General features: G+C 40.5%; 1 protein-coding gene across 4 annotated transcripts in view; it reads left to right on the top strand.

Moving 5' to 3' along the window:
• The window catches only part of DYNC2H1 (dynein cytoplasmic 2 heavy chain 1), a 348,288-nt gene that overhangs the window by 215,580 nt on the left and 105,855 nt on the right, over positions 1-26,853 (top strand). For all 4 annotated transcript variants that reach the window (XR_007454148.1, XM_049614182.1, XM_049614176.1 and 1 more), the window contains exons 81-82: positions 3,548-3,756; positions 6,350-6,454. Coding sequence is in view for 3 of the 4 variants with exons in the window: in XM_049614182.1 (XP_049470139.1) it covers positions 3,548-3,756; positions 6,350-6,454 (314 nt within the window). In the remaining variant the exon portion in view is untranslated. The remainder of the gene's footprint in view (positions 1-3,547; positions 3,757-6,349; positions 6,455-26,853) is intronic.

Genomic DNA, 26,853 nt, shown 5'->3' with positions numbered 1-26,853 from the left:
AAGGTCATATCTCAGTGAAATTTCCAGAAAATGAGCAGACTCATGTAGCCAGCACCTTAATCAAGAAATAACATCACCAGTAATTCTGATTCCACTCTATCTCATACTGCCTTCTGGTCATGACCATCCCCAACCCCCACCGCCACCCCCACTGCCCTGTCCCTCCGCTCCTGTGGTAAACACCAGGCATCTCTTACTATATACAGCAATTTTGCCTGTGTTCTTACAGCTGGGATCGTACGTCATGTACTGCTTAGTCCTTAGGTTCTTTCAGTTCACGTTGTCTTGAGAGATTCGTCTGTATGGTTACATGCAAGTACAGGTCATTTATTCTCAGTGCAATATAGTGTGTCATTCTTTGATCATGTGACTTCTGTCGGTGGACATGTGGGTCCTGTGGGGGTGGTGATGATCTCGCTGCTACCTTCAGTAACAATTTGGATATGTTTGTGTTGAGTCTGTATGTAGGGGTAGGTGGGACACTCGTTTGTTCACCATTAGTGAATGCCAAATAACATTCTAAGTGAGTTTTTCTGCATGGTACAGATTTCTCAATTACACGTGGTAAAAGCGTATATGAACTTAAAATTTAGTAAATGGGCGTATATTGAATCTTTGTAATTAACCCCAGTTCAACAGAGTGTTACCAACCTTCCAGAAGCGCCTCCCCTGCTCCTTGATACACATGACCCCACAGTGCCCTAGTGCATGCCAAGGGTAGCCACTTTTCTGACTCTTCGAGTGATTGTTTTCAGTATTAATACAGTATGCACTAAGGCTTTAGCTTGCATTGAAACTTGGTCATTTTTCTTCTTCTTTGTATTTTCAAGTTTTTCTTTAAAGTTTTTAATGTTTATTTATTTTTGAGAGAGTGAAAGAGACAGAGTGTGAACGGAGTAGGGACAGAGAGAGGGAGACACAAAATCTGAACCAGGCTCCAGGCTCCCAGCTGTCAGCATAAAACCCGACATGGGGTTTGAACCCACAAACTGCGAGATCATGACCTGAGCTGAAGTCGGACGCTTAACTGACTGAGCCACCCAGGTGCCCCTCAAATGTTTCTTTAAATTCCTTTTAGTTAGGGGCACCTGGGTGGCTCAGTCGGTTAAGCATCTGACTTGGTTTCAGCTCAGGTTATGATCTCATGATTCATGAGATAAAGTCCCACGCCAGGCTCTGTGGTGACAGCATGGAGCCTTCTTGGGATTCTCCCTTTCTCTCTGCTCCCCCCTGGCTTGTGTTTACCCATTCTCACTCCTTCGCTTGCTCGCTTGCACTCTGTCTCTCTCTCTAAAAAAAATAAATAAACTTTAAAAATAAATAAATTCCAGTTAATATGCACTGTAGTGTTGGTTTCAGGAACTTAATTTAGTGATTCATCACTTACACACAATGCCCAGTGCTCATCACAGGTGCTCTCCTTAGTCCCCATCACTAATCTAGCCCATCCCCCACCCTCTTTCCTCCATCGACCCTCAGTTTGTTCTCTGTCGTTAAGAGTCTCTTGTGGTTTTTTCCCCTCCTCTTTTTATTCCCACACTTCCCATAAGTTCATCTGTTTTGTTTCTTAAATTCCACATATGAATGAAATCATATGATATTTGTCTTTCTCTGACTAATTGTGCTTAGCATAATACATTCTAGTTCCATCCATGTCCTTGCAAATGGCAAAATTTCATTCTTTTTGATGGCTGAGGAATATTCCATTGTATACATACACCACATCTTCTCTATCCATTCATTAGTCAGTGGACACTTGGGCTATTTCCATAATTTTTCAAAATGCTTTAAACTTTATTTTATTTTTATAGTATCACTATGAGATCATCATTATTAGTGCCCTTTGAGGATGAGGATACCAAAGCAAGGAGTTTGAATGATTTGTCATTATGTTTGACACTTGTGATGGAATTAATTAATAGCCTCACATTATTTTTTACACATAACACACCACTGAGTTGTGAATAAGAGGCCCGTGCTTTAAAGTGATAGTGCATCTCATGGTAAAAATCTAACTGTATAATCTTAGGATTCTAGAATTTCTTCGCATGTACACAATTAAGTACAAAAAAGAGAAAAAGCTCTAATTATATGGGTGAGAAATTATGTAGCTCATAAGACCCGGGCCACATGTATAATCTTGATGCCTGAGTTTCCTGATCTGTAAAATAGGGTGATAGCAGACGCATGTCCATTGATTCAATTTTTGAGAAGGTTGAATGAGAAAAGCCCCATGAAGCATTTGATATTTAGTACATTGACTATATTGAGTAAGTTAGCAGTAATTGACTGTTTTTGCTATTGCTATAATTTCAGTTCTGGTTTTTTAATCTTAAACAAAGCTCACCTTGAGAACAGTGGGTGTAAGACACATAAGATCTTAAAAGTTATATAAAATATATTTTACATAATAGCTAGTTGTATTTTATAGATTGAAGGTCCATTAATGTTTCTCTGTGCCCTGGTGGCCTACCTATGCATGAATCGCTTTTCCATTACTAATATATTACTTAGTAAAAAGCAAGGTAGCACTAGAAAATGGAGTCCTGGTGAAGTCCCTTGTTAGAGCTGTTTGGCCACTGTTGATCATAAGATGTAGGCAGGAAGCAACTTTAATCAGTCTTCCATGCTGCAGACGCCCTGCCCTGCAGGAGGCCACCTCAATCACCTGTGCGCTGTGTGTGGCCTGAAATAGCACAGACATCCATCTTTGTGCGATCTCGGACTTTATAGTAATCAAATGCAACTAGACCAGCCCTGCTAGTAGTGAGGGGAACCAGCTACTATAAATGTAATGGTTTCCTATAGTTACTGCGGACGCGAGGTTTAATTCTTACATTTTAAAATTACCACTGAACTGTGGTTAAGAGAATGCTTTTGTCGCAAAATGAAATAATGACTTGAGAGTCTCGTGTTGTTTTATACTACATTTCTTTACTAGAATAGGAAATGGACAGTTGACTGTTAAAATCAGGACATTTAGAAGATTATAATATGTGAAGTGATTTTTTCAAGTTTCCTTATTCAGATTTTTTTTTATGAACTGAGATTTTCATCGTTATATAAAAATAGGCTTTGGATATATTCTAAATAGGACTTTCGCATCTGAGGAGGCAGTGCTGTGTGGTCGATAAGAGTACAGCTTTGGGTCCAGATCTTTGGGACTGCGTGACTTTCTGATTTTGGTCACTCAGCCTCTATTCCTCAATTTATTCATCAGTATAATTACATCTTTTTAATATTTCTATGTTATGAGGCTTAAGTGACATTTGGGGAATTTTACTTGATTAAATAATCTCAATACATACTAGCCGTTCTATGATTATATTAATATTAATTATTATTAAGAATTTATTAATGAGCTTTACATTCATATTAGTGAGATTGTAAGGAATGATTTAACTTGGTTTAAATGTATATTGTCATATCCTATAAATATAACTGGAGACAAGAATTTAGTTAATATCTCAGAATAATTTAGAATATTTTTAGAATATTTCTAATATGTTAGAAATAAAGCTAATAAAAGTTTGTTTTAAAATTCTAGGTACCAAAGATGTTCAGTGGGAATTTTTACACGGTTTACTTGAAAATGCTATTTATGGCGGACGCATAGATAACTATTTTGACCTTAGAGTTCTTCAGTCATACCTGAAACAGTTTTTTAATTCTTCAATAATTGATGTTTCAAACCGAAGGAACAAGAAAAGTGTTTTTCCATATTCCATATCTCTCCCCAAATCCTGCAGCATTCTGGTAGGTAAAATTCATCGTGTGTAATCTATTCCCAAATACTTGAATCCTTTTCTTAAATTGTTGAATACATACATGTGTATTTTCAAATGCACAAGTAATTCCCTTTCACAAGTATGGATTATTGTTATGCACTGTGCGGCCTATTTCTGGTGTCTTACACACTTGTGAATACTTACAGGAGATTGATTGATGATAACCGGATGCAGTGTGTAGGGAAATCTTGGAGGGAGTGGCCACGGGAAATGTTACAAATGCAAGAGCACTGTGAAGATCCACAAGGAGAGGGTCCACGAGTTCCCAGTGGGCACAGGGAAACTGAAAGAAGTCCAACACTCTTTAACAAATCTGTCTTCATTTGCTGGCTTATAAATTTAAATCAGCTCTAACCATATGAGGGATACACTCTTGGTGTCGTTGAGGGGTATTTACTTTAGCCAGCTGGAGCTTTCCACCTTGAGTCATCCCACAAAAGCCGGTAGGATGAAGTCCTCTTTTCCACAAAGTAGCACAAAATGTGGCCCGAAAGATGTCAAGTCTCATTTATGTGGCCTCAAACTTAATCTTGGCTTAAAGTCCAAATAATGTCCTAGAACATTAAAATCATTTATCTCTTCATGAATTACAGGGATACATATTCAGTTGTATACTTCTCTCGGAATTATGCATTTTTTTTTTTGTCATCTAAGTATTTTTCAAGAAGATTCTTTTGTTTCAGTGACATAATTGTCAAAAGTAAAAGTTTCGAAACCAATATTGAATATATTACCAAATGTCTTACCTGTTAAGTATCCCGTCTGTTTTGTTTTTCAGTATCTTTCACTCATTTAGTCATGTATTCAGTACATGACTAAGCGCCCCCCAAATATCCGTGTGCCTGCCGGTGTCCCTGTTCTAGACCATGTGGGCACCGGGGGCGTCTGTGGGGCTGACCTCCTAGCGAGAGGGCCTCACCCAGCAAATAGAGGCGTCACATGGCTATTCATGGCGCGCTCATTTCACACAGTGCACTGACTGGTCTCCCCTCTCTATTTGAGGTTTAAACTGAAAAGTAAAAGCCCCACAGAAAGTGCACATCATTAATGTCCTCGGCAGTGAATTTTATACGCTGAGCATGTGGGTGTAACCAGTGCTGGGATCCGGAAACAGAACGTGACCAGCTCCCCACATGTCCTCCTCCTGCCCCCTGTCATTGCCGCGTCCCCCTCACAGATGAGGCCCTTCTAATACCGACGTTAGTTTCACCTGTTTTTGAGCTTTGCGTAAATGCTCTCATGGGGTGTATATTCTTTTGCCTCGAAGCGCGGAGAAATCCGTGTGGACGTGCAGCTGCGTGTTACGGAAGAAACGTGTCAGTGTACAGTTGTCGGGGAGAGCAGACGTAGCCAGTAGAGATGAGAGAGGTTGACAGCCATTTTGAAATGAACAAAGGGAAGTGATAGACAAAAGTTGCTCTGTATTTATAGGATGATTTGTGAGAATCAGTGTTCGGCTTTCTGTCTAATAGAGTCCTACAGAAGGAGGAAGCCAGAGCTTCCCGGGCGGGTGACGACACCTGCGTGTGCCCTACACTGCACACGCATATACAAGCCTGCCCTGGGTGCTCCTGTACGCACGTGCTTACACCCCTCTATGTATTGGGATTCGACGGTTTGATGAAGTTAACCAGTGTTCGCTTACAGACCAGATGGGAAAGATTTCCAAAAAAAAAAAAAGCATGCCTTTCCAAAATTTGACAGGTTTGCAGGCCCTGGGCTTCCTGGAGTTCAACCGTTGCCCTGGAAATAGTTGTCAGACAGCCGCCAAGGATGGGAAAGAATGCTGGAGTCTCTTCAACAGCTGTTCCTCCTAGTTCAGCAAGAATGGTGTAGACGCACACGCAGTGTCCCCTTGAAAATAATTCGTTCTTCCTGACAGCAAGCAAACAAAACAGGTCTTACCCTTGAGCCAAACCGAATAATTTCTCCCTCTTGGTCCACACTTGTTTCTCATCTAGAGTTTTGACTCTAACTGTGCTTGGTAAATTGAGCCTTTGCAATGCTGACAGTAATTTGGGGTGAAATGAGAGGATTATCAGTGCATTTCATTACACTTCACCAGCGGACTGAGGACTGACTGTGTAATGGCTTTATGGAAAGTGTTTACAGAGAGCTTTTTGCTTTCCAGAGTAAGTGTATGGAGGTTTCTGGGGTGTCAGGAATATTTATCTTAGGGTAAGCGGAGCTGCGCTCTGCACATAGGTCGTGGGTCGGATGCGTGGTAAGTAATCACAGGGCTTTCCTGGAAACATGTTATGTGACATCTGACACAGTAGCCACAGCCACTCAGGTAGTTCGGTTTAATAAGTGCAGGGTCCCTTCGAATGTGCGGAGTTGAATGTAAAAAATCCAGTATCACATAAGCTAGGGATGAACAAGTGGTAATGAGCATATTTTCTGAAGATGACTAAGTGAGTGTTACCCAGACTGAAAGGGAGATTGACCTGGAAAGCGTAATCATGTGAATAACCGATACTTCAGTACTTGCCAGTATCTGTTTTCAGTGGTTGTAAGTTCAGTGCTTACCGAAAAGCTGGTTTCCACTTGTTCACATTTAGGACTACCGTGCTCTCATCGAAAAGCTTCCGGAGGACGACAAGCCTAGTTTCTTCGGTCTTCCTGCCAACATTGCTCGCTCGGCTCAGCGCATGATCAGTTCTCAGGTAACCTAGGACAAGGGGTGCTGGAGGGAAATGTCGCTCGGGAGCCTGAGAGCAACAGGATGAGACTTGCTTTAATCTACAGACCCCACAAGCTCATACTGAAAATTTTTATTTTATTTAGCACAGTACATTCCGGTCCCACCCTAAATAAATTTTAAAGGAGCCAAATGGCTCTATATTAAGAGATTTGTCAAAATTAGTAAAATAACACACTGAACACTATCGCCTCATCCAAAATATATGTATTTTACCTCTTGTGATTATTTTCAGGCTACTTTTTTTTAAGTTTTTAAATTTCAATTCCCGAATTTTTAACCATACAGTGTAGTATTAGTTTCAGATGTACAATATTGTGACTGAACACTTGCACACATCACCTGGTGTGCGTCACCACAAGTGCCCTCCTTCACCCCCATCCCCCACCCACCTCCCTGCTGGTGACCAGCAGTGTGATCTCTAGAGTGAGGAGTCTGTTTCTTGTTGCCCTCTCTCTTTTCCTTTTGTTCACTTGTTTTATTTATTAGATTCCACACATGAGTGAGATCATATGAGATTTGTCTTTCTCTGACTTATTTCACTTAGCGTAACACACTCTGGTTCCATCCACGTCATTGCAAATGGCAAGATTTCATTCTTTTTGATGGCTGAGTAATAGTCCTCTGTGTGTGTGTGTGTGTGTGTGTGTGTGTGTGTGTACACACCACATCTCCTTTATCCATTCATCAGTCGAGGAACAGTTGGACTCTCTCCGTATTTTGGCTGTTGTCGATAGTGCTGCTGTAAACATCTTCTTTGCACCTTTCTATGTAAGATAAACCTTTTTAAACAGAACAGGATACTGCAGAAGAGTCAAAACTTCCTTAATTATTAGAAAATGTATTGGCCATCCTTACTGTGTGTGTCAAGAATTCAAAAGATTGAAATAATTTCTTTGGAAAATGACTAAAGAGTATTTTTCAGTGTCTGTTATTTTACCTGGCATGCCTTTCATTTAACATCAACATTGCATTTTTAAGCCATCTTTTGGCATTTTACGATTTTTTTGTTTAGGTCAGTGTTGGCGTTTCCTTTTTAAGAAAGAAAAAATGAGGAAATGGAATGAATAAGCAGCTTGCAAGTTAACAGGATGCTAATGACATGTTTTCCTGGTCTTCTCAATGCTAGCCAGGTGTGATTGCTTGAGGCGGTGCATCACAGGATCGCCTGGTCTGCTTTACACGGGATGTTTCAGTCAGAGGCTCCTCCCAGATTTAATAGTGGAAGCATGAATCACGTAGGCATTGTATAAGAATCATGATCTAGGAATAAAGGAGAAAATTAGGATGTTTTGAGGAAATGAAGGCTAGTTCTGGTCATAAGACATTAGCAGCAAGGAGAAAAATAGATTTGAAAACTGGTTTGTAGAATCCCTTTTGTCTCAGAACAGTTAGTTTTCCTAAAATGATGTCCTGTACTGTGTGCACTCCTGACATCATATTACTAAGCAGTGTCAGTCAATAGCTTTACTTAGGTCTTTTTTAAATCATGATTTTTGTATTCTCCCATGTAGTGTCGTTTAGGTCCTTGTTAATACACGTTTATCATGACGATGGTAGTGGTGGTGATAGTTTCGTACTTACCTGCCTTCCGAATTTGGCTTTGCTAAGCACTTTACATGCATTACCTCATTTAACTCTGAAAACAATACTGTGATATGAGGGTCATTATTGAACTCCCTTTACAGTTGAGAAGATCGAGGCCACAGGAGATTATTTTTCCCAAGATCACACTCTTAGTAGGTGAACGAACCGGGTCAGTGAACATGAGTTCACGTGCACACAGCCCGGCCTGCCCCCATGGCGGTTCCAGCCCTCTTCCATCATGAGAGTCCATACTTCTCTCCATAGAGGTTTCCTGTTTCGCACCGCCTCCTTTTCGTGGGGGGAGAAAAACCCTTTTGCTAGGTAAACATCTTTGGTAAAATAGTCTTTTTTGCATTTTGTCACCTGTTGACCTAGGAACTCAGGTCATATCTTAATGACAAACCTGTATTTTAATAAACTTTATGAATGGGGAGTCTGGAAGATAAGTGAATAAATTAATGAAATATTTGAAAAGTTAAGAAAATCTCAAGTATCTTGACATTAAAATGTAATGCAGTTTAAATGAGCTGCCTGTGGAGTATTATCCGTCATCTGTATTCTCAGGAATCCTTCAGAGCTTAGAAATTGCTTTATAGCTAGACTTAAGAGTCTTTAGCGCAAGCAACAGTTTTTGCCCAAATAATTCCCTAATTCACTGCTTCATGAAAGATGTACCACTTCCTCATTGTGATTCAAAAGTGCCATCGTGATTTTATAGTGAATATTCATTACAAGACTAAGTAGAATTTGTGTCCATTGTTGATCTAAATACCATGGTACCTGCGTATCTTAAACTCATGGTGATACCTTAAACTCGTAGAGGATGAGGCTGTGTAGAAGAGGGGCCATCATGACTCCTACCCACGCAGTGTGTGCAGTGGGACAACATCTGGCACTGAGGCTGGTGGAGATCAGGTACTCGCTACAAATGTTCATTCACTTTGCAAAGAATTGAGAAAGTAGCAGCATAAAAAATTACAGCTGCAAACAAGTGAATAAGACCATGTGATGGATGAAGGAACCTCATAGTATTTCTGAGGCTTGGGGATTAAAAATTCCCACCAGAAATTGGATATTAAGGTATGTAAAATCGATAAGGAACGTGAGGCTTTAACCATATTGGTGAAACCTCAAAGCCAGAATGAAGTACTCGGAGAAGTAACAAGGTTATCTACTTGGTTCTTGTGGGAGCCGTGTTCCGTAACCACACGCACTTGTCTGCTCCAGTAACACCCAGCCCCGGTTTGTGACTCCACCTCTTTACATTACTGTTCCCTTCACAACAACGGGCCGTAGGTCTGTAAGATCTCAGAGATCCAGATCTGTTGTTTTCTCTTTCTTTTTCCCAGATTTGTCTCCTTGTCACTGTAAAAGCAACAGACCCACGTCTTTACCGTTTTTTTCTTTTCTTTCCCTCTTTTTATATTTAACTGTTCACCCACGATTGCAGATGTAGATTAATCCTCAAACTGACATAATTGTTTTTCTAAGTTAAAGCCTGGAAAATATCTGAGGGTGGTGGTGCTGGCCACTTACATGAGAATTATTTGGCAAGTTTATCTTCAATAGGTGGATTGCTAAGCAGCATCCAAGATGTGTAAAATAGGACTGTTGAGGAGCGGGGCTTTGGAATCTGTTTTGGCATGAATTCGTAGGCACCCTCAACTTTGAAAGCATCTGTACTACAGTTGTGAGAAACTGAGAATTTCTCTCGTTGCTATTCCGAGTCGCACGAAATCCTCACATTCGTTTATCCCTGGATATCTGCATGGCTTGCTCTTTTATTCCCTTTAGGTGACATCATCACGAAGGCCTTTCAGACTTACTTTAAATAGCAACTTCCCACAAACCTTGGTACTGCTTCTCCTTTGAATGGGCTTCATTTTTCTCTTAAGATGCATGTTTCTGCAGGACCTGTGTGTGTTTCTTTATTTCTGAAATTTTTACTATCTTTTCAAAACACTGTCTTTGATCTATATAAAGGATTACATATGTAACATATATATATATATAAAATTCGTATTAAAAAGTATGATGATGTGGGGCGCCTGGGTGGCTCAGTCGGTTAAGCGTCCGACTTCGGCTCAGGTCACGATCTTGCGGTCCGTGAGTTCGAGCCCCGCGTCAGGCTCTGGGCTGACGGCTCGGAGCCTGGGGCCTGTTTCCGATTCTGTGTCTCCCTCTCTCTCTGCCCTTCCCCCATTCATGTTCTGTCTCTCTCTGTCTCAAAAATAAATAAACGTTAAAAAAAAAAAAAAGTATAATGATATAATGAGACTCCTAAACCAACAGGCAAGAACAAGGATATTACCAATAGCTTGAATCAACTTACATGATTCTTCTGTTCATCTCCCTTTCTGCTAAAGGAGCTACCATTCGCTTTTGTTTTAAACTTCTTTAATACCTTTGTACTTCTTAAACACTTGTATTACATGCATGCATTTACACACACACACACTTGTTCTTACAAGTATATTGCTTCCTTTAGATAATTAAAACAATTTTTTTTAGGGGCGCCTGGGTGGCTCAGTCAGTTGAGCCTCCGACTTCAGCTCAGGTCATGATCTCACAGTCTGTGAGTTTGAGCCCCGCGTCGGGCTCCTTGCTGACAGCTTGGAGCCTGGAGCCTGCTTCAGATTCTGTGTCTCCCTCTCTCTCTGACCCTTCCCCGTTCATGCTCGCTCGCTCTCTCTCTCTCTCTCTCTCTCTCTCTCAAAAATAAACGAGAGAGAGAGAAAGAGAGCGCGGTCGGCAGGGGGAGCCGGGGGTGGAGAGGGAGACACAGAATGTGAAGCAGCCTCCAGGCTCTGAGCTGTCAGCACAGAGCCTGATGCGGGGCTCGAACTCATGAACCATAAGATCATGACCTGAGCCGAAGTTGAATGTTTAAGCGACTGAGCCATCCACGTGCCCCGCTACTTTTTAAATTATAAAACATGTGGTGTTCTAGGACTAGCATATCTCATTTTACATTATTTTTCTAAGGTGTGTAGGTCACTGGCTTAGCTGTAGTTTCATTCATTATTACTGCAGTATAATCATAATAACATCATGTATATTACATAATGTACATATAATTATGTAAATGCCGCACTGTTACACACGATGTTGCTGTGTACCTGTGTGTACATCTCATGGTCTGTCGAGTGCAGGAGTTTCTCACGATGTGCATCCCCAAATGGACCGTGTGCGCATGGTTTCAGTTCTGTGCTACTGTACACTGTCCCCAGAAGGTCTTGTGTCCACACCCTTTAATTCCCACCAGGTGGTATTTTTGGATGCCTTCATATTTGTTAAACTGATGGGTTACACTGCTATCTCGGTGTGGTCTTAGCTTGTATTTCTTATTTTTGAGATTGAATATCCTTCTGTGTATTTATGGGCCATCCCTGATTTTTAAGTGCAGGGACAGCAGTGAGACAGATGTGTCTGCAGCCCATTTGGAGGGAGCGACATGGTGGGATGTGAGGCCAGGAGACAGCAGGGGCAGCGGGGGGCCACACAATGATGAGCCTCGTGACTGAAACACCTTAGGAACTGGCCTGCTGTGTGGCGCTGACCTTGGGGGATAAGACCTGTTGGAGAGCTGGTGTGGGAGGGACGCCTGTGCTGCTGCTCGAAACTGCCAGCAAGTTTGGGGAGGCAGCTTTTACTGATGAAATCCCTTACTAGCTATAATTCGTTTAGAAAAAGAGGTTCAATTAAGTTAGCTTACTTATTTTCCTACAAGAGCTATATATTTTTAAGTGTGAGCTACGTATTCAGTTTTTTTTTCCCCTAACATGGCGTGAAGTTCCAGAACTTTATGATTCTTTAAGACTCAATAGCAGCTTCATAGCAAAGTTCTTAAAAGGATTTGTGTTCATTCTTTTTTTTCTTTTTTTTTATTATGAAATTTTATTGTCAAATTGATTTACATACAACACCCAGTGCTCATCCCAACAGGTGCCCTCCTCAGTGCCCATCACCCACCTTCCCTTCCCTCCCACCCCCCATCAACCCTCAGTTTATTTTCAGTTTTTTTGAGTTTCTTGCGGTTTGGCTCCCTCCATCTCTAACCTTTTTTTTTCCTTCCTCTCCCCCATGGTCTTCTGTTAAGTTTCTCAGGATCCACATAAGAGTGAAAACATATGGTATTTGTCTTTCTCTGTATGACTTATTTCACTTAGCATAACACTCCCCAGTTCCATCCACATGCTACAAAAGGCCATATTTCATTCTTTCTCATTGCCAAGTAGCATTCCATTGTCTATATAAACCACAATTTCTTTATCCATTCATCAGTTGATGAACATTTAGGCTCTTTCCATAATTTGGCTGTTGTTGAAACTGCTGCTATAAATATTGGAGTACAAGTGCCCTTATGCATCAGCACTCCTGTATCCCTTGGGTAAATTCCTAGCAGTGCTATTTCTGGGCCATAGGGTAGATCTATTTTTATTTTTTGAGGAACCTCCACACTGTTTTCCAGAGCGTCTGCACAAGTTTGCATTCCCACCAACAGTGCAAGAGGGTTCCCGTTTCTCCATATCCTCTTCAGCATCTATAGTCTCCTGATTTGTTAATTAGCACGACCCTCGAGAAAGTCGAGATAGAAGGAACATACTTAAACATCATAAAAGCCATTTATGAAAAGCCCACAGCTAATATCATCCTCAATGGGGAAAAACTGAGAGCTTTCCCCCTGAGATCAGGAGCACGACAGGGATGTCCACTCTCACCGCTGTTGTTTAACATAGTGTTGGAAGTTCTAACATCAGCAATCAGACAACAAAAGGAAATCAAAGGCATCGAAATTGGCAAAGATGAAGTCAAGCTTTCAGTTTTTGCAGATGACATGATATTATACATGGAAAACCCGATAGACTCCACCAAAAGTCTGCTAGAACTGATACATGAATTCAGCAAAGTCGCAGGATACAAAATGTACAGAAATCAGTTGCATTCTTATACACTAATAATGGAGCAGCAGAAAGACAAAGAAACTGATTCCATTCACAATTGCACCAAGAATCATAAAATACCTAGGAATGAACGTAACCAAAGACGTAAAAGATCTGTATGCTGAAAACTATAGAAAGCTTATGAAGGAAATTGAAGAAGATACAAAGAAATGGAAAAACATTCTGTGCTCATGGGTTGGAAGAATAAATTGTTAAAATGTCAACACTACCCAAAGCTATCTACACATCCAATGCAATCCCAATCAAAATTGCACCAGCATTCTCCTCGAAGCTAGAACAAGCAATCCTAAAATTTGTATGGAACCACAAAAGACCCTGAATAGCCAAAGTAATATTGAAGAAGAAAACCAAAGCAGGAGGCATCACAATCCCAGACTTTAGCCTCTTCTACAAAGCTGTACTCATCAAGACAGCATGGTATTGGCACAAAAACAGACACATGGACCAATGGAATAGAATAGAGACTCCAGAATTGGACCCACAAATGGATGGCCAACTGATCTTTGACAAAGCAGGAAAGAATATCCAATGGAAAAAAGACAGTCTCTTTATCAAATGGTGCTGGAAGAACTGGACAGCAACATGCAGAAGAATGAAACTAGACCACTTTCTTACACCATTCACCAGAATAAACTCAAAATGGATGAAGGACCTGAATGTGAGGAAACCATCAAAACCCTAGAGGAGAAAGCAGGAAAAAAACCTCTCTGACCTCAGTCACAGCAATTTCTTACTTGACACGTCTCCAAAGGGAAGGGAATTAAAAGCAAAAAATGAACTATTGGGACCTCATGAAGGTAAAAAGTTTCTGCACTTCAAAGGAAAGAGTCAACAACACTAGAAGGCAACCGACAGAATGGGAAAAGATATTTGCAAATGACATATCGGATAAAGGGCTAGTATCTAAAATCTATAAAGAACTCACCAAACTCCACACCCGAAAAACAAACAATCCAGTGAAGAAATGGGCAGAAGTCATGAATAGACACTTCTCTAAAGAAGACATCCAGATGGCTAACAGGCACATGAAAAGATGCTCAGCATCACTCCTTATCAGGGAAATACAGATTATGTTCATTCTTAATGATGGTTTTTCTGTTGCTTAAGATTGCAGATTAATCGCTAGTATAATAATTTTAGCAATGTTGGATTGAATGGCTTTTATGAACTCAGCAGCTGCACTTATCCTGACTCAAAACGTTTTTCATCAGTTATTAGGGAAGTCTCAAGTTCCTGGTAAATTTATTTTTTGGAATCAGGGAGCCCAGATGCTCTTCTCTGTTGAATGTATTTCCTCATATTTCAGGAGCTTGTTTGTAAGTCACAGCTTCGCCAACAGTGCCATCAGCAAAGAGAGGTGGTGTGTACTTTCCTGCACCACATATCGACTTCTGACTGTTAAGTGTAGGCTGGTCCTAGTTAGAGTACCTGCTACTTTTCAAGTTCTGAGACCACTCGAGACAAAAACAAAAGGATCAAAAGACATTCTCAGTCTCTTTAGTTTTGTGACTTGCACAATGATGTCATATTTGTTATTTTTGAAAGTTTATAAAGAAACGCTAAGTTCACCAATATTATAAATTTGATGTTTTGCTTACATGTGTTATCGTTTAGTAAGAAGTAAAAATGCCTCTTCATTTGAAAAATAGCTCTTAAAAAGGAAACAAACTTTTATCTTCGCTTTGTGAATGGTATTTCACGATCATGAAAGAAAAGTTGAGAAAGAATGTTTTTCTTTATTGAATAATTCTCAATAATAGGGAAGGAATGGCAGAATTTGAAAAATCATTTTTACAAATCTTAATAAAATCATTGATTCATAAAATCACGATTCCCAGTTTGAAACCACTACTTGGAAGATTGATGGGGAAATTTACAAGAGAGAGATTATTTGGTGCTACTTGAACTCAGGGACTGGCCTGCATGCCAACAGCAGTCGAGCATGCTCCCTGTGCCTCCTGATGTGTCGCAGGATGAAGTATGCTTCCCGAAAATGTCTTCTAAAAAAGTGAACTTGAATCTGATTGAGATTTTAGAACTAATTTTTGGTTATCAGGAAACACCAGGGGTTAAGGGAACAAACTAAAAACAGTGGATCCAGAATGTGAGACATTCTGCAGGACAACTGACTCAGTTTTATCAACCTGTTAATGACATTCAAAAAAAAAAAAAAAAAAAAAAAGGAAGCTCAGAGAAACTGGTCTATGTTAAAGGACTTAAATACATAAAACTGCATGATCTTTTGTGGATACTGATTCAAGCAATCTGAAACAAATGTTGAGGCAATCAGGGAAATTCAATATGGACTAGGTATTACGGGACCCAAGGGAATTTTTTTAACAAATGTTTGTTTGTACTGACCCTAAACACCACTCTTCCACTTTCCTGGTTATTCTCTGAACTTCTTAACATTTTTTAAAAATTGTAATTGCATGTATGCAATGCAAAAATATCCTGTTTCATTTGTACAGTGTAATGATTTGACTTTTGTGTAATTGCGAACCGATCACCGTAAGTCTAGCTACCATCTGCTGCCACACAAAATGAATACACTATTACTGACTTTAGATCCCATGCTGTATATTATACCCCTAGCACGTAACTGTCACTGGAGGTTTGTGCCTCTTCATCGCTGTCACCCAGTTTTGTCCACCCTCACCTTCTCTGGAAACCACCATTCTGTTCTCTGCATCTAGGAGTCTGGGTTTTGTTCTCTTTTTCAGGTTCTACATATATATGAAATCATACAGTATTTGTCTTTCTTTTAGCACAGTACCCTCAAGGTACATCCATGTTGTCTCCATGGCAAGCTCTCATTCTTCATGGCTTTGTATTGCATTATATGTATGTATTATGTTCCATATATATCATGATACATACTTATATGTGTATAAAGTATGCACACATTTATTCACCATATCTTTATTTAGCCATCCATCTATCAGTGGACACTTACATTGTTAATGTATCTTGGCTGTTGTAAATAATGCTGCAGTGAATGTAGAGGTGCATTTGAAAAGGTGCATTTTCAAATCACTGTTTTCTTTGAAGAGATACCCAGACATGGCATTACTGGATCGTATGGTACTTCTATTTCTCATTTTTTGAGGAAGCTCCATACTGTTTTCCCAAGTGGTCACCCCCGTGTACATTCCCCCAGTAGTGCACGAGGATTCCCTTCTTTCCACATCCTCACCAATGTATTTTTTTTTTGGTAATAGCAAGTCTTGTAGGTGTGAGGTGCTATCTCATTGTGGTTTTGATTTGCATTTCCCTGCTGATGAGTGATGTTGAACATCTTTTCATGTGTCTGTTGGCCATCTGTAGTTCATCTTTGGAAAAGGTCTATTCAGGTCATCTGCCCAGTTTTAAATCACATTGGTTTTCGGTGTTGAGTTTTATGAGTTCTTTCTAAATTTTGGATACTGACCCCTTATCAGATAATATAGTTTGCAGATATCTTCCCATTCAGTATGTTCCTTTTCAGTTTGTTGATGGATTCCTTCACTGTGCAAAAAAGCTTTTTAGTTTGATGTGGTCCCATCTGTTTATTTTTGCTTTTGTTTGCTTTTGTGGTTGTCAGCTTCAAAAAATACCACTAAGACCAATGTTGAGGAACCTACCAACTATGTTTTCTTGTAGGACTTTGATGGTTTCATGTTTTAAATTCAAGTCTGTAATCCATTTTTAGTTACTTGTTGGGTGGAGGATAAGAGAAGTCATTTCATTATTTTCCATTTTGATGTCTAATTTTCCAACACCATTTACTGAAGAGACTGTCCTTTCTCCATTTGGTATTCTTGCCTCCTTTGTTGTAAATTAATTAACCACATACATGTGGGTCTCTTCTTGTCTCTCCATTCTCTTCCATGGATCTATAAGTCTATTTATGCCAGTACCAAACTGTTTTGATCACTACAACTTGGTGGTATAGTTTGAAATCAGGGAGTGTCGTAGACTCTTAAGTCTCAAGTACTCTCTTGTCCAGCAAGAGAGCAGGACACAGGATTAAAAGAGAGAGACGGCTAATATCCAGGAAAAAACAAGAGCCCCTAATAAAGGTCCTTGTCCCGTATTTATTAAGATCAGAAGGCTTACAAATGAAGGCTTACAAACAAAGGCTTACAAAGAGACAAACTGGGAACATTAACTTGGGGATGCAAGAGGAAAGGAGGGTTTTGAAGATACATGGTGTTTAGGGTTTTGGTCAATATAAAATCCTGGCACCTGGCAGATGGGCAGATGGTTATTAACGGCAGGCAGGAGGTGCCGTGTCTGTGTATCTTAGCTGGCCCAGGGGATGAGACAGATAGGGGGGATAACCTGAGGGTTGACAGGCCACCTTTTCTTTTGTTAACCATCTCTGCTCTGGGCTGCTTCACCCGTAGCGCAGTGGTCTATAGCCCTATTTACCTGTTTATCTAACTTGGTCCTTTCCTCCTGTGAAAGCAGATTTCTGCTCTAGTACTAAATTGGGGGGCATTTTCATCCTGATTGCTAATCTTGCTTATCTCATATACCTTTGTATTGGGTGCCTTTGCTCCCCTTTCTATTCTGGGGCCTTTGCCCCTCCCTCTCTATTCTGGGGTCCCTGGCCTGTCCCTCCTTTATTCTGGGCATCTTATTTTGTTTACCCAGGCGTGGGTGAGGGCACCCCATGGCTTTGTAATTCTTTATGCCTTGTTAGCCCATTGGTGCAAGCCCAGGGAATTTCTAAGCTTATTCCCCACAAGGGAGCATGTTGCCTACAGCATTATTCTTCTTTTCAAGACTGCTTTGGCTGTTCAGGGTCATTTGTGGTTCCATACAAGTTTTAGGACTGTTTGTTCTGGTTATGTGAAAAATGCCATTGGAATTTATATAGAGATTGTATTGATTCCTTAGATTGCTTTGGGTGGTGTGGACCTTTTAACATTTGTTCTTCCCATCCATGAGCATGGAAGGTCTTTCCATTTATTTGTGTCTTCTGTTTCTTTCATCTGTCCCATTGTCAGTGTATGGTGTATTTTCACCTCCTTGATTATATTTATTCCTAGGTACTTTATTCTTTTTGATCAAATTATAATGTCTCTTTCTGATGTTACATAATTTGTGTATTAGAAACACAACAGATTTATGGATGTTGATTTTGTATCCTGCAACTTTATTGAATTCATGTATCAGATCTAACAGTTTTTCCATTAATTCTTTAGCTTCCTGTATATAGTATTGTTATGTTCAAATAGTGACACTTTTACTACTTTACAGTTTAGATACTTTTTTTTTTCCTTGCCTAATTGCTGTGGCTAGGTCTTCCAATACTGTGTTAAATAAAAGTGGCAATAGGGGGCGTCCTTGTCTTGTTGCTGTTCTTAGGGGAAAAGCCTTGATCTTTTTTTCATCGAGTGTGTTGTTAGCTGTAGGAGTGTCCTATATGGGCTTTATTATATTGACATATGTTTCCTTTTTACCCACTCTCTTGAGAGTTCTTTAAACCAGATATAGATGTTGAATTTTGTTAAATGCTTTTTCTCCGTCTATTGAGATGATAATAGGATTTTTAACTTTTAGTTATGTGATGTACCACATGGATTTGCAGACGTTGAATCATCATTACATTCCTGGAATAAACCACACTTTATCATGAGTTATCATCCTTTTAATGTATTATTGTGTTTGGTTAACTTTTTTTTGTTTGTTAACATTTTATTGAGGGTTTTTGCATCTATGTTTATTAGTGATATTAGCCTGTAATTTTTTTGTAGTGCATCGCTCTACCACTGAGCTATATCGCCATGACCTGTAATTTTCTTGTAGTGTTCTTGTCTGCTTTTCTTACCAGGCTGACACTGGCCTTGCAAAGGGTGTTTAAAAACTTTCACTCCCCTTCAGTGTTTTGGAAGAGTTTGAAAAGGATAGTTATTAAATCTTGTTTGAATGTTGGGTGGATTAATCCACTACCTATATATTTTTCCATTGAGATTATTACTCTCATATTTTTTGTTACTAATTACTGCCATCTTTTCAGTTTAAAGAAATTTCTTTAACATTTATTGTACATCCAGTTTAGCAGTGAAGTTCTTAGCTTTTGCTTATCTAGAAAATTCTTTTTCTTTCATTCAATTCTTAATGATAACCTTGCCAGGTGGAGCATTCTTGGTTGGAAGTTTTTTTCCTTTTAGCACCGTTGAATGTGTCATACCCCTCTCATCTGCTAATGTGAAGAAATTGATGGTAGCCTCATGGGGTTTCCCTTGTATGTGACAAGTTTTTTTTTTCCTTGCTCCTTTAGGAATCTCTCTTTATCCTTAACTTTTACCATTTTAATTATAATATGTCTTGGTCTAGATCTCTTTGGTTTCATCTTATTTGGAACTTTGCTGGCTTTTCTGTCCATTCCCTTGCCCAGATTAGGAAGTTTGCACCCCTTATTTTTTCTGATAAGTTTTTTGTCCCTTTATCACTCTCTTCTTCTAAGATCCCTATAATGTGGATATTATTCTGCTTGATGTTGGCCTCCACAACTTTTAAGATGTATTCACTTCTTTTAATTCCTTTTTCTCTTTGTTGCTCTATCTGGGAGAATTCCGTTGCTTTGTCTTCCAGTTCACTGATGTGTTCTTTTGCTTTATCCAGTCTGCCATTAAACATCTCTAGTGTATTTCTAGTGCAATTATTGTATTCTTTAGCTCTGTGACTTGTGTTTGGTGCGTTCTTATATTTTTTATCTTTTTGTCAAAAGTCTCATGTCTTCATCCGTTCTTTGAGTTCTTTATCATCCTTATGACCATTTGACTTCTGTATCAGGTATATATTTGGCTTTGTTTCATTAAGTTCTTTTTATGGAATTCTGTCTTTTTCATTTGGAATGTATTCCTCTATGTCCTCATTTTGCCTGATTATCTGTGTGTATTTCTCTGTACTAGGTGAAACAGCTTCAAGTCCCATCCTTGAAGGAGTGGTCATATGTAGATCATTCGTGGATCCCAGGTGCACATTCTGCCATGGGCACCAAGGCCCGTACTCTGGGGGTGAGGAGTCTGTGGTAGAACCCTGGCTGCAGTGTTAGGTGGGCGGGACCCCCACCGAGCTGTCGATCAGCCACGGCTATGGGGAAGAATGAGAGGGGAATCACGTGCCCCCAGCTGGCTGGGATAGGGCCACATTGAGAGGGGGTGAGGTGCTTGCCTGGCTGTTAGATATGTGGCTGTGTTACTGGGGGCAAGACACTCACCCTGTCACTGTTATGCAGCTGTAGCACAGTCGGCTGGGACCACACTTGGCAGTGCTAGAAGGATAGAGAATGATTGCCAGAATTGCACCTGCTAGTGTCGGCATTAGCAAGGTGGAATGAGATTGCAGAAATGATGCCCACAGTGCTTTGTCCCCAGTAAGAGTCCCAACTTGTCCCTGTCTTTCCAGCTGTCAATTTAAGATTAGCAAGTAGGTCTCCTTCACCAGTGATCTAGGTGCTGTTCAGACTGCTGCTTTTGCACTTGGTCTGGGGTCGGTGTCTTCTTCAGGAGCTGTCTTCTGTTCCAGATGTTTCTGTTTCTCCTCCTTAACTATTCATTGCTTTCCAAAGCCCAACATTTGCAGGGCTGTGTCTTTGGTATAGGGCCCAAGGTTTGGGGTGCCTCATGGGGAGGAAATACTTCTCTGGGGAGGTCCCTCCTGATTGTGGGGTTTTTAGCAAGGGATGTCTACCTCTTCTACCCATCTTGAGGCAGCTCTTGTAACCTGTGTTTGAGGAGGCACCGTTCATCAAGTTTTCAGAACTTTTTCCAAGGACATGATTCCATATGTAGCCATAGATTTGTTGTGTCTTTGAGACAAGTTGAGTTCAGGATTTTCCTACCCTGCCATCTTGAAATACGTCCTGCTAACGTTGTTTTAATAATTACCTTTTTTCAGTTTTTACAGCGTTATTGAAGTTAGTTGATATTTAGTATCAACACATTTAGAGGGTATGATTTGATAAGGCTTTACATGCATACATATATATATATATATACATATATATATATACATACATATATATATATATATATATATATACATACATATATATATATATATACATACATGTATATATATACCTGTTAGAACCTCACAACATCAAGATAATATTCCTATCACTCCTGAAGTTTTCTGTAACTCTGGAGTCTTTTCCTCCTGTCCCCCCTCCCCTGTCCCCTTCCACTACTGATTGCTCTTTTGTCATTTGCAGATTCATGTGCATTTTCTAGAGTTTTACTTAAAAGTATTATACAATTAAGTACGCCCCTCTGTCTGGCTTGTTGTTCAGCGTAATTATGTTGGTTGTGTGTATCAGGAGTCTGTTCCATTTTCTTGCTGAATGGATGTACCACAGTTTGCTTATTCATTTGCTCCCTGAAGGACGTTCCTATGTCCAGCTTGAGGCTTTACTAAAGTGACGCTGCCACTTGTTTGCGAGGCTGCAAATACATTTTTTTTATTTGTGTGTTGGATGTGTATATATAACATAATGTATTTGTCCGAAGTTGTATATAAAACATTACTATGTATTATTCATAATTGAGTGTTCAGCCTCCTACCTTGGTATTTAAAACTGGTATATTTTTCTAGTCCCAGTAAAATTGAAACATCTTCGTTGAAAGGGAAGTTCATATCTAATTTGCTTAGATTGTATAACCTAGGAGATCTCCTGAAATTTTAATTTCAGGCTTTCAATATATTGCCTTGAAAAAATGGTGATATGAGTTCTTAACATGGTGGAGTGAATATACATTTCCTTTTTGATCTTGAGTGAAATCTCATCTCACAAATCACAGTTTGGTCTTGTGTGTGAGCAGCATAAATATTTTTATTGAAAGACGTGAGAGACGTAGAGGACGGTTTTTTCCTTCTTATTAACATAAAGATAAACTTCCGATGTTCTTCCAGAGCCCATTCTCACGTGTGAGTGACTGCTTCCTTTCTGCGGCATGTGGGAGTTGAGCAAGGCTTGTTACACCCTGTTGCACTGGGGACACACCCCGCGGGAGTGTGAAGATCTTAGGGGTGGGGGTGAGAGGACTGAATGAGGAACATTTTAAGGGTTCCCCAGTTACTGTTGATAAAAGACATAATACTTGAGCTGAAGTTAAAAAGTATTATTATGTAATAAATTTCTATTTATTTCAACTACAAATAGAAAAATATATAGTGTATATAGCATGAATATAATATATGTGAAAACATTACAAGTTACTTCATTTTTTGCTAAATTGTATAGTCTGGGAAAATGATTCAAGCTTTTTTTCTTTTCCAGTCTCTCCACATTTAACTGCCTTTTCTTGTTTCTTGGGGTAGCTAGATCCCTGTGTGCATTATTGAATAAAAGTCATGATAGCCAACATTGCTGTCTTGCTCTGATTTTAAAGGGTTTCTAACATTTGATTATAGATTTTAATATTTGCTGTGTTTTGTGGATACCATTTTTAAGGCTGCATTAATCTGCTTGGGCTATTTTAACAAAACACAGATCTTTCTTGGCTTACGGTGTGATGTAACATCTTGGTCAACCCCTCATGAGCTGACAGTGTTGTAAGTGGGATGCGTTTGATACACCTGATCTAGTAACATCATAGCTTCCCTCACCTCCGTTAAGCGTGCTCAGAACACTTACATGAGCCTACCGTCAGGCAGTCTTCTAATGCGAAACCTATTGTAGAATAAGGTGTTGAATGTGCCGTGTAATCACTGAGTCCTGTTCTGACAGTGAAGAACAGAACGGTTGTGAGTGTGTCCGTTGTTCACTCTTGTGATACCCTTATTTACCACACTGCCGCCAGCCTTGTGAGAGAGCATCGTGGCGCCTGTCCGGAGCCCAGGAGAAGATCAGAATTCGATACGTGGTTCCTACCGAGGTAGGATGTATCACGTTGGCATCATTGTCAGGTTGAAAGTGTTCAGTCGAGCTGTCCCAAGCTGCGGCCATCTACCACAGACAGGGCAACTGAAACTACAAAATGTATTTTTTCACAGTCCTGGAGACTGGGAGTCTGAGATGAAGGGGCCGGTATGTTCAGTTTCTGGTGCTTGTAGATGGCAGTCTTCTCACTGTGGCCGTCTTCTCACTGTGGCCTCGCATGGCTTTTCCTCTGTGCATGTTTGCAGACAGACCGAGGTTGATTGAGAGCTCTCTGCTGTCCCTTCTTCTGCGGAGACTGGCACTGTCAGCTCAGAGCCCCACGCATAGGACTTCATTTAGCCTTAACTGCTTCCTCAGAGGCCCATCTCCAAATGCTGGGGACGCGAGCTTAACTCTGAATTGCGCTGGGAGTGCAGACACTCAACCCACAACATGGGTTCAAGGAGTTTTCTGCTTTTCTTGATGATTCCGTCAGTCTTCGCTGCACAGCCAGCCATCCCAAAACTTTGTGACTTGAAACAGTCATATTTATTGCGTGACTTTTTTTTTAGGATTCTGAGGGGAGGCTGCGTAATTTCTCCACGTCCATCTTTGGCATTGCACACGAGGCTGCCCGCATCTGCGGGGCTGACGGGGCTGGGAGGCCCGAGGCAGCCTAGTCATGTGTGCAGATGACCCTGGCTCCCGGCTGGGGACATTTGGTTTCCTCTCCCAGAGGCTGGTGTGCTGTTTCGGGGCCCCAAGGCCGGAGTGGGAACTGCTAGTTTTCTTTAAGTGAAGGCTTTGGAAGTCACGTGTTGCTTCTGCCTCGGTCTGTTAGGCAAAGCGTGTCGGCAGATGAGCCAGGTTACAGGTGGTGGGGCAGAGCAGAGGAATTCCATTGCGGATTCCACTTTTTCCTCTCCTCCGTTTATGTGGTGAATTATATTTCCTGTGATTAATCCATCCGTTCAAAATTGTCATGTGTGTCTTTTTTAGAGGTTGATTGATATTTATTTGTGTCTGTGTTCAGGATTAAAATTGATCTTTGAACATCTTTTATTTCTGGTAGTGTTTTTCCTAGTCTCTGTTACTTGACTCGAGGATTGCTGCCTCGTTTCTAGTCCCTGAGGGGTTCGTGTGCGATCTGAGCTCCTGTGACGTCAGATCCCTCAAGTGAACTGCTGGTGTCTGCGGTTAAGACGGTGGTTTTTAACTTGTCATTTAATTTTTTAAACTATGCCCCTGATTTAGTTTTGCTGTTATTTCTTGAGGCTCTTTTATTAGTTTATATATTCCTAGGAATTTCTGTTGGCCAAATTTGTAACTTTTTATGGCATAAAACTATTCAAAATAATCTCATTAATGTCTTTCAGTCACTCCTGTATCTGTAATTATATTCCTTTTAAAATTGGATTTTAAGGGGCACCTGGGTGGCTCTGTTAAGCATCCAACTTCGGCTCAGGTCATGATCTCATGGTCAGTGAGTTTGAGTCCCACATCAGGCTCTGTGCTGATAGCTTGGAGCCTAGAGCCTGCTTTGGATTCTGTGTCTCCCTCTCTCTCTGCCCCTCCCCCACTCACTTGCGCGCGCGCTCTCTCTCTCTCTCTCTCTCTCTCACAAAAAATAAACATTAAATTTTTTTTTTAAAAATTGTATTTTTATTTTTTTTATTTTTTTTAATTTTTTTTAATGTTTATTTATTTTTGAGACAGAGAGAGACAGAGTGTGAACAGGGGAGGGGCAGAGAGAGAGGGAGACACAGAATCGGAAGCAGGCTCCAGGCTCCCAGCCCTCAGCCCAGAGCCCGACACGGGGCTCGAACTCACGGACCGCGAGATCGTGACCTGAGCCGAAGTCGGACGCCCAACCGACTGAGCCACCCAGGCGCCCCAAAAAATTGTATTTTTAAAATAAACTTTTAACTCATTTTATCTTTATCTTATATCACCCAGTATACTCAGAAATCTCATGATTTTATTAGTCCTTTCAGTAAACTGACTTTTTTTTTTTTTTTTTCAAGAGAGAGAGCATGAGCAGGGGAGGGGCAGGGAGAGAGAGAGAGGGAATCCCAAACAGGTTCCCTTCTGTCAGTGCAGAGCGCGGTACAGAGCTAGAACTCAAAACTATGAGATCATGACCTGAGCCGAAATCAAGAGTCAGACACGTAACTGACTGAGACATCCAGGTGCCCGTGACTTTTGGTTTTTTATCTGCTCTCTTTTCTATCAGTTGTCTTTTCATTAAATATTTTTTTCTCCTTTTACTTCCATCTCCATTTTCAACTTTGTTATTTAAGTTTGGCTCAGTTTTAAACTTTGTGTCTTTTTAAACATAAGCCTTTGCTGCTGTAATTTTCTTCCAGCGTCTCATTCACTGAAGTTTGATGGTGTTGATGTGTGGAATGTTCGTGATGATGGTGTTTCCAGCAGCCCCCACTGTCAGCCCAAAGCCGTGGTGGAGCAAACCGTGTGTCCCAGTCTTTCCAATCTGGGTTTCTGGGTCTTAACTTTGGAACTCTGACCCTTAGGAACTGGACTCACATAGGGGACATTTTACAGAGTGATTGACCAGTATGGCTTACCAGTGTCAAGGGTATGAAAGCCTTTCCTTGACTGTCATTGTTTTGGGTGGGACTACGGATAAATTACAACTCAATACGATCCCAGATTCTCCTCAAACAGAAAAAGGACATTCGTGGAAAAATTGGTGAGGTTGAAATAGGGCTTGTAATAGCTTAGTTGGTAGTACTGTGCCTTTGTTAGTTTCCTGGTTTTGATCATTGTGCGCTGATTGTAAGATGCTGACGTAGGGGGGCACGGTGAAGTCTCTGAAGGGAGTTCTCTGTACTATTTGTGCAACTTTTCTGTCAATCTGAAAGTCACGCATAATAGCAAGTAAATCAGCAACGCAAGCTCCAGGCCCTTTCGGAGGGGCCGCTGTCACAGGGCAGATGCTGCCTTCTGGATGCATAGGTCTAGATGAGCTGCACCACCATGGTTCACTCAGGGGCGTGGAATCACGGTATTGTATGCATGAGGCTGTGAGAATGCTGCACTAGCCACACTGGATTAAAATAAAATACTTAATGGTAAAAATACAGGCTTCCTTTAATGTTCCAGGTACTTCAGTCATAAATCTTAAAAGGTTTTTTTATTGATTCTGTTGTGTAATTGTGGTTTTACACGTGCTGTGTTACAGGATTTCTCCAGGTGTTTCGTCTGACGCATCCCTGGAAACAAATATGTAATCGGTTCAGTTTCTCTGAAAGTCCATTTTCTCATCTGTAAATTGAGAGTATTTGTTTTCAAATATTGTATTCCCTCTCATTCCAAGAAGGATGACACCAGAGGTGACTTAGAAAATGTAAGCAGTCTGTCAGTGTAACATTAGTACTGGACAAAGTCAGCCACAGAGAAGACAAGGGAAGGAAAGGAAAGCCAGGGAAGCATTTTATGCCAAGAGAAGGCAAAATGAACAACAAAGTAAATGTGTTGTTTGTGGAGAATCCCACCCTGTTTGACACCATTTTAATGGAGTGTTAGCAAATAAAGTACTTCTTAAAAAATATTGATTTATTTTTGGGAGACAGAGGGACAGAGTGCAAGCAGGGGAGGGCCAGAGAGAGAGGGAGACACAGAATCCGAAGCAGGCTCCAGGCTCCGAGCTGTCAGCACAGAGCCTGATGCGGGGTTTGAACTCACAAACCGTGAGGTCATCACCTGAGGCAAAGTCCGACACTCAACCAACTGAGCCACCCAGGCATCCCTAAAGTAGTTTTTAATTGGTTTAAAATGTAAATAATGGGAAGATTTTATTACCTGTGCTTTTTAAAAAGATAAATAAATATGTGAGATTTTGAAAAACAAAAGATGGTCCACAATTCTAAGTTATAGGTCTATTCTCATGGTAAAAATATATCATTATGTATTTGAACTCTCTTTTTATTAATCTGT

Source organism: Panthera uncia, chromosome D1 (genome assembly GCF_023721935.1).
Source record: "Panthera uncia isolate 11264 chromosome D1, Puncia_PCG_1.0, whole genome shotgun sequence".
Lineage (NCBI taxonomy): Eukaryota > Metazoa > Chordata > Mammalia > Carnivora > Felidae > Panthera > Panthera uncia.
This window is presented reverse-complemented; position numbering and strand designations above follow the sequence as displayed.